Source organism: Zingiber officinale, chromosome 5B (genome assembly GCF_018446385.1).
Source record: "Zingiber officinale cultivar Zhangliang chromosome 5B, Zo_v1.1, whole genome shotgun sequence".
NCBI classification, from domain to species: Eukaryota; Viridiplantae; Streptophyta; class Magnoliopsida; order Zingiberales; family Zingiberaceae; genus Zingiber; species Zingiber officinale.
Genome location: NC_055995.1, coordinates 20,480,949 through 20,489,832, shown reverse-complemented (window position 1 = coordinate 20,489,832; position 8,884 = coordinate 20,480,949). Strand labels below are relative to the sequence as shown.

At 34.0% G+C, this 8,884-nt stretch overlaps 1 protein-coding gene across 1 annotated transcript; it reads right to left on the bottom strand.

Moving 5' to 3' along the window:
* Positions 1-5,996: 5,996 nt before the first annotated feature.
* LOC121987279 (grpE protein homolog 2, mitochondrial-like) lies at positions 5,997-8,208 on the bottom strand. Its single transcript, XM_042541154.1, has 6 exons — positions 8,074-8,208; positions 7,203-7,365; positions 6,899-7,080; positions 6,627-6,794; positions 6,414-6,542; positions 5,997-6,291 (listed from the first exon to the last, which is right to left on the bottom strand). The coding sequence occupies exons 1-6, from the start codon at positions 8,203-8,205 to the stop codon at positions 6,220-6,222; spliced, it is 846 nt and encodes a 281-aa protein (XP_042397088.1). The 5' UTR covers positions 8,206-8,208; the 3' UTR covers positions 5,997-6,219.
* Between the last annotated feature and the right edge of the window lie 676 nt (positions 8,209-8,884).

Below are 8,884 nucleotides of genomic sequence, written 5' to 3'. Positions count from 1 at the left end.
CAAGTCATGCTTATAGTTTATTGTGAGATGTAATGAAGGTAATTTCTACTTAGCCCTTTTTATCATGAATTTCTATCTAAGGCTACGTGTTCCCCTTTAGATCTTAAGTCAACCATTTATAAAAGATTTGAATTATATCTTCTATGGTTGACTATCCTAAAATCCTTTAACTCTTGAGAATTGACTTTAGTACCCAATAGAAATTCTTTCTAATTGGATTAATCAAATATTATTTAGGGATCCATTTTCTATCTACCTTCTTTGTTTTTGATTGCCCCTATCAGTTAGACAATAACAGGATATTTCATTGTTTGATTCCTTGTATCCTAACCTCTTTTTTTTTTGAAACTTGCTCTATGACTCCCTATGATTATGTTTAAGGTACTGGATTCAATCATGAATTTCTCAAGGGCCTTACTAAGGTATTCTACCTTTTACTTTAGAAGACATGGATTCTAATTTTTCTTCTAGAAAACTAATATCATTTTTTCAAAGATTTATTTTTTCCTTTTAACTTTAAACAAATGTCTACTTAAACTTGAAATGACTTTAACTAGAGCATGAGTGGGAAGAATATATATACCTTACTTATCGAAAAATCTGAATCGGAAGATTGTCTTCCCCCTTCACTTGAGCTCCTCTCTTCTTCGCTTGGGCTTCTTTCTTCTTCATTTTCGGATGAGGTAGAGGCAAGGTCTTCAATTTCCATTAGAGAAAAATGAGATACAAGGTGTTCTTCTTTCGATGATGATGGATCATCTCACATTGCTTTTAAGTTTTAGATCTTCTTCCCTCTTTTCTTTGTCTTCTTTTTTTCTTCCTTCTTCTTTAAGAGAGGATATTGATCCCTCATGTGCCCTTGTTCTTAGCAATTATAGCATATGATCTTCCTTGTTCTACTCTTGAACTTCTCCTAGCATGTGATTTGTTAGATTTAAAATTTTTAAATACTTTTCTCATCTTTCTTATCATATATGTCTCTTGATCACTATCCATTGAAGTACTTAACTCCTTGGAATCAGATGATGGTAGAGATAGTGACTTCTTCTTTCCCTTCTCATTGTTATCCACAAGTGCTACTTCTCTTGATGTATGAGCTTCTCCATTTAACCCTTCAACACGAGTTTAGTGAATTTCTATAGTTGAAAAGAATTCATCTAAGGCACATACCTCTATATTTTTTAAAATGTAGAAAGAATCTACTATTGGCATCCATGTGGAGGTTTTTGGGAAGACATTGATGGCTTTTATCATCACATACCGATTTGAAAGTGTCTTACCTGCACTTGATAGTCCATCGATGATCTCTTTAATTCTAGAATATAACATGGACACCTTTTCTCCCTTTTCAAGCTTGATGTTGCTGAGTTGAGATTGGAGATCTCTTCTTGCCAATTTTGCTTCTGACGTCCCTTCGTGAAACTCAACCAATTTTTCCCACATGTTCTTGGCACTTGAGTAATCTCCAATCTGATTGACTTTTTGTCGAGGAAGCACATTTAGGAGATGATACTTTGCTCTTGAGCTTGCTAAGTGTTTTTCTTTTTGCTTCTTAGTCCATCTTGATTTTTTGATTATCGCATTGTTTTCATACCTAGGCATCTCAAAATCATTTTCCATGATTAACATTATTTCAAAGTTGATTTTAAAAAATATCTCCATTTTCTTCTTCCACCAAGAGAAATCTCCTTCGAACTTCGGTGGTTGAATGCTTGGACCGGCCATTGTGTTGATAGTGCTCTTCTCGGGGGCTAGTCCAGTGAAGGACTAACCTTGCTCTGATACCACATGTTAAAGATCATGTGGCAAAAGGCGAAATTGCTCGCCCCCAGCGCCCCCGCCGCACCCGACCCAAGGCCATCACGAGGGAGGTAAATCACCACATGTTAAAGATCATGGTCCAATTAGAAGAGGGGTTGAATAGACAACCACTCAATCTCTTCTCTTCCTACAACTTATTAGTATGTAGCGGAATAATAAAAATAAACAAAGTAAGACAACCAACTCAAACAAATGAGTTTAACGTGGTTCGGAGATAAAGCTCATACTCCACGACTTGTCCTTGAGTGGACGATCCCTCAATCTGTTAGTGGATTAGTCCCCAACAATTTCCGATTAATGCGTACTCCTTCTCGGTGGAGCAAACCTCGCACAAAGCACTCTTCTTCTTTACAAGATTGAGAATGAGGTTTAGGAAGAGAAGTATTAGACTTGAAGCTTGAGAGTAAATACTTAAGAGTATACAATAACAATTAGTACCCTTCTTCATGCTCCAAACTTCCTTTAAATAAAGTGGAAAGAGTTGATCCTGAGTCAACTGATTTCCTGTGCATTAGAAGACGGGCAACAACATCAGTTAACTAATGCTACCGTTGGACATAGCCAACGGTGCTCCACAGAATCCGGGATTGCCAATGGCTCTCTAACAGTCGACTGACCATCACAGCCGTCGGGCATAGAATCTTTTGTGCCCTCGCGATCTTGCCTCAGTTGATTGGCAACATCATCAATCGACTGGTCTCAACTCTCATCCTCTTTAGAGTTGCCCTTGAAGTCCTCTTCCTCAGCCTTCGTTCCTCAAATGCAGTTGAGCCCGCAGCTCTTCTCTGTGTCATCCTTCACGTTTCTTTGAAATCTGCTTCCTTCGACTCCACTCCATTGTTAATCGTCCGACGGTACCTCGGATGTCTTCCACACCATCCTTCACATATCTCAAGAACCCGAGTCATAGGATGAACTTATCAAGCTTGGTTGCACCAAGTTTCTTATATGTGGTTCACTAAGTCTTGTATGACTCAAACACATATCAAACATAAATGATACATAACTTAAACTCTTTGACACATATATCAAAATCATGATTATACCTAATCAAACCTAAGTTCATTGCACTCTCATATTGTTCTTTTAGTATTTTGTATTTGGAGATATATGTCAAACATTAAAATTGACCTATCATGATTAGTTGTCAAAGTGTTTTAGGGGTTGAAGGATGAGGGAATTTGCTAGTGCGGCTAAGGAAGAGGTGACGATGGAGCTCAAGGAGGGGGCCTAATGTCGAGGAAAGTAGCGTTTTGTATATTTTTGGGTGGACAAGAAAATGAATTAAATTTGATAGTAGATAAATTTAAAATATATTCATCTATATTCTTTTGTATCATGCATAATCAATCCTTTCTATCATCTGAACTCCAGAGTAAATAGAGCATAAGTCATCAGGGAGCCAAAAAAAAAAAATAATCGAAAGGAGAAAATGCTATAGAATATAGTAGAAAATAGATCAAAAGATGAGATAGTCAAGATATAAGATAATCGCCCTCCCTTTGAGCATCCTCTTCCCTTACCTTATACAGGGAGAGAAGTTCAAAGGTGCACTTCATTAATAACATCATCTTAACTGTCATGTCTTTTCATGTTGATAACAAATATATATATATATATATATATATATATACACGAATCTGATATCCTGCGCGACGCGACTGTGCACGTCGCACAGGATATCACCTTTGTTTTTTTTTTTTTTTTTAATTTTGAATTAAAAAATAATTAAAATATTTCTTTAAAATTTTATTTTAGGATTGATAATTCTCAATTGGGTTATAATTTATAAGATAATTTTATTTTTAAGATTTTATCTTTAGGGTTCAGGTTTTCTAATTGGGTTATAGTATTTAGTAAAAAGAAAAATTAAAAATAAAATAAATTTAAGTATTTATGGAGTATTGAAATATGTTTAGGGGATATATTCAGGATTAGGGATTTATATAAGAAAATATTAATTTTTAAAAAAATTTAAAAACTAAAAACAATAATAATATATTGTATGTTATTTTATTATTATTATTATTATTATTATTATTATTAGTATTAGTATTTTAAATTTTGAATTAAAAAAATTAATTAAAATATTTTTTTTAAGATTTTATTTTAGGTTCATACTTCTCAATTAGGTTATAATTTTCAAGTTTTTTTTTTTTTAAAGATTTTACTTAGACTTTCCAGTTGGATTATAATATTACAATAATAACATTTACTTACATGATATAATAGTAAACACACATTAATATTCATTGATTAACTTGTAAGTGTGCATAAATTATATTTATTCTATATGCAAATTTAGGAGTTATATCTCCCGGATTAATAAAGTGAAGCCCAAGCAGCAAGAGAGTATGAATTTACAATTTGTATAAATTTGATCTTGTTGTTGCTTCGTCGTTCCCTAGGTGTTGTTGATTCGGAACGAGCGCACACATGATCCTAAAAATGATTTCTCTCGAGAACTCATATATCCGATCGAATCAAACTAGCTGAACAGCTCCTGACCAGGTCAGTTCTAGCCAATGGATCACCAATTGTCAACACTAACTTTTACTAAACAAACAATGAATTCCCAAAAATCTAAAAAAGGAAAAACGAAACAAAACAACTGGGTACTGTTCAAAACCTAGAGCTCTGCTATAAGTTAAACCTCAGTACGAAGTGACCTTAGAGCGAGGCCCCACACATTCTAATAATTTTAGATTACATTTGGTAGGATGGAATCATCAAGATTATATTATAAAATTAATTATTTTATTTAATATAATTTTAAAATTATAATATAATATAATTTGGATTATAAAAGATAATAAAATTTTATAATTTGAATTATAAAGTAAACATCATATAATCCGATTACATTATGAAGTCATCGTTTAACTAAAGTTTAAATGTCAAATATACCTTTAGTTCATTTTCGACATCAATCAATCATTGACGGTTACTTCTACTGTCGCCGGTTGTCGCCGCCGACCACCGCCTCTGTTAAAGGTACGGTGGTGACCTCCGATAGAGATTACAGGATATTTTATTATTTTATAATAATACGAATTATAATTTTTATAAAAAATATTGAACATCAAATTACGCTTGGAGTAGGAGAACGTTCACTACACACTTTTCAAATGATCGACAACGATGTTTTTTTTTTTCTCAGTGCTCACAACACCCCTTCCCTCTCCCCTTTTAAATTACGTTTTTACCCCTTTCTTTAAAATAAGAAGTTATTTTATTCTAACTCCTTAACTTCTAATTTTTTTCTTTAGTTTTATTTTTTTAATCATTTTTTTATCTTTTATAATTTTTATTTTGATGTATAATTTTTAGACTTTTAAAATTTTTACAAATAATAATTCCTAAAATCTACTATTAAAAAAAAATAAAGATTACAAAGATCGAATCCTCTATCCCTGTGTCCCCCTCGTCGCCCTAGCCCACCCTAGTGGCCTCTGGTCGTCGTCTCGATCAAAACTATATCCTAGGAGGAAAGTGAACGCAGCGGATCGCCATCGACGCGATCGGTGCCAAAATCTGACCGGATCTGAATAGATTTTCCTCTGCCGTCAATCTGATTTCCTGTTCAGATTCAATCGGATTTCGACTCCAATCGCATCGGTGGCGACCCCCCTAGATTCACCTTCCCCTAAGATATAGTTATGATTGGGACGGCGACCGGAGACCACCGGTGATGGGCTAGAGGCGACGAGTGAGACAAGGAGACAGAAAAAATTAAAGATAGAGGATCCAACTTAATTGCTTCTCTCCTTACCTGACAGTACCCCTTCTTTCAAATGACCTTTATACTTCTCTTTTTTTAATTTAATTTTTTAAACAATTTTATTTATATTTTTTCATCAAATTTTTATATATATAAATTTTAATTTTAATTTTAGATTTAATCAATTTTGTTTTTATTTTGATTTAATTTTAAATTTTATATTATTTTTATTAATTTCATATATATAATCTACTATTAAAAAATACAAATATATAATAAAAAAATAATAAAAAAAATAAAACTGATAAAAAAAATAATCTTTTGTTTTTCTTTAAAAAAATTTAACGCAAACGGATAAAAAAAATAAAACTGATAAAAGGGCATAAGAATAATTTTTAAGATGGGACCGGAGAGGGAAAAGTGTAGGTGGGAAAAGCATGTCTCTTTTTTTTTATCCAAACTAACATAACGGTCCAAACTTTAAAGACTAGAAAATTGTTAACGAGACTGAGATATCTAGATATTACATCGCAAAATAAAACCTGAAGAATGAATAAATGGTTGTCATCTGCTAAACTAACTCATCATGACAAGTTTCATCTGTCTCATTATTTGAGAAAAAGGGAAGATTGAAGGGCATATGGGCTCCTGCTAAAATCTTTCGATGGAGCTTTGGTCTACTCGTTCAATTCTTGGGTGACACCAACTTCAGCAGGACGAATTACTCGATCATGCAGCGTATAGCCCGACTGATCCAAAATTGAAATGTATAAATTCAATGAAACTAGAGAGTCGAGTTAAACTATGGAAAACTGTTTGTGGAGCTTTCTATTTTCAAAAGAAATCTACAGCAGAGGATGAGATTGGTTACCTTCAAGACAGCAGCGACAGTGCCAGGTGGTCTTGTCGTATCTGGGACTTGGAAAATTGATGAATGCCTGTGTGGGTCAAATTGCTCATTTATCGGATCAAATTTCGCGACTCCGAACTTACTAAATACCTGGATGAGAAAGTGTCATGAGCACAATGGACAAACAAATGGAAGATCAGTAGCAGTCTTGAAAAGGCAGGCAATCGAACTTGCCTCAGAAAGTTGTGTATCTGTCAGTTCGACACCCTCGAGTAAAGTTTTAAGAAGTGGCACAACTTCAGTGGAGCATTTGGATGTGTCTAGTTTGGTGAAGCGCTCCTTGACGACAGACGAAGCCCTTGTCAGATTGTCGGCCACGTCCAAGAGGCTCATAACAAAGCTCTTCATTTGAATGGTGAAACCAGAGTCAGAAGTCTATTAGAACTAAAAATACATAAATCAACAAAGGTGACTGCATGTGAATAATAAAATGAATCAGGGCATACCTGAATCGAAAACTTCCTGGAGTTCTCAGCTTCGCGCTTTTTTCTTTCTATGATATTCTCAATTTCAGCATGGCAGCGTAAAACTTTATCCTGCACCTCTTCGAGTTCTTTGACCTTCAACTGATTTAATTTTTCCTTTTCAACTATTAACTTAACTAATTCATCCCTGGAAAGTTCAGGATCTCCATTGAAAAAAAAAATGTATCTTGTTCAGTATTCTTCCTCCTCATTGCAACAGCATAAGATGTGGAATCTTGAGATTCCAAACTTTAAACAGTTTGGATGTTTTAAAAAGAAAACTCACCAGGAGATATTTCGATATCACTACTGTTTCCAAATTCTAATGTATCATATAGGTTTGTTTCATCAATCGGCTGAGGAGATGCAGCTGATGAGAAACCAAATCTTTGTAATGTAGTTGTGCCAATTGATCTACTCAACCATAAGTTTGAGTGCAAAGGAGCAGGCTGCAACAGGGAATAACACACGAAAAATATATATTTAGAATTTTACTACCAAATTAAGCAATACACATGAGGCGCCAACATGTTCTACACAATAACCATTATCATGATAAGTATGAAAGAAAAGGAACTAACTCTTATCATGATATGCAAGAAGCATCAACATGCTCGATCCAATAATCAATATCATGATTGTAAGAAAGAACTTTGACTTTGGAACTAGAATAATGCCAAAAAAAAAAAAAAATAGTAGTTTCATTGTGCTTCTCTTTATATAATATATAAAGATTACCATGAACTAAACATTTGTATATTTCATTGCAAAATTCATCAAACAATACGTATTCATAAGAAATAGTTGTTATTATAGATTCATAAGCAATACTTAATCATTCATTCAAAGAATCAGAGTCCAATATCTATTTCTTATTGGTGTAGTTGAACACCAGAAGTCCATTTAACTAATCATGACCGAACAAACTATTCAAAGCAATTTTCGGATCACCAAGTGAGCAGAAGCGGTAAATGATGAGCCACAAAGCATTAGAAGAGAAAATTAAATAAACAGAATAGTAGATCAATAAATTAATCTCAGATGATATTCACAATCTGTCACCCGGCCAGAAATCACAATATGCGTACATCAAGCATTCACCAACACAAAAGCAACGATTTGAAAAGTAAAGCCGAAACCAAGCAGCAATCCCTCACCCTGTTCAAGGGAAGAATGGCGGAACCTGCAGCGGGTTCCCCGAGGAGTGAAAGTCGTCGAAGCACGACTCCATCGAGGAGGCGGTAACGGAAGGAGCCCCTCACAGACCGAGAGAAAACCCTTGAAGCCATGGATCATCCGACGAACTGAGATTGATAAAGAGTGCGATCGATCCATTATATAGTAGAAATCAGGAATGCGGGTCGGCTTGGGGAAGAAGAAACTCATAAATCTTTATGCACTTAAGCCCAATAACTATCTGAAATCACATTTTGACTTGGAAATTTGATTCTAAAAATTATGTTCATTAAAAAAACAAAACTTCCCATGTTTCTTTTGGATCACGCTTCGACCTAGCACGAGTCAAGCTCTTGCTATCTAGGTCGACCAAGTGTCTAGGTTGGGCATGACCCATGATGCAAGATCAAACGTATGCCAATTTAAGTGGTTAGAAATATTTCTAATAGTAAAAACAAAATTATGATTAAAATATAATATTGTACATAAATTTTATTTTAGAATCATAAAATTAATTTAATTTTTTTTAAAAAAAATATTAATGTTTTTTTAATTCTGTTTTTTTTTTATTTTAGTTTTTAAAAAATTCTTATATATTTTTAATAAATATTTAATAAATTTTAAAATATTTTGCATCAAGTATTAATCGGGCTCATGCAGGGGCAGACATACTGGGAGGCTGAGGGAGACTTCAGCCTCCTCTAACTTGATTGTCATCCGCTAGTAAAAATTATGGGACTACTTTTATAGCCCTCCACAGACGACAAGTGCTAGCACGGCCCATGCCTAGCC

Bases quoted from the DNA above. Each gene is read 5' to 3' on its own strand.
- LOC121987279 (XM_042541154.1), bottom strand. From the start codon at position 8,205: ATGGCTTCAAGGGTTTTCTCTCGGTCTGTGAGGGGCTCCTTCCGTTAC. The intron at 6,795-6,898 runs GTATGCCCTGAT...ATTCAAATGAAG, and splicing joins CCAGGAAGTTTTCGATTCAG to AGCTTTGTTATGAGCCTCTT. The intron at 6,543-6,626 runs GCAAGTTCGATT...TTTCTCATCCAG, and splicing joins CAGATACACAACTTTCTGAG to GTATTTAGTAAGTTCGGAGT.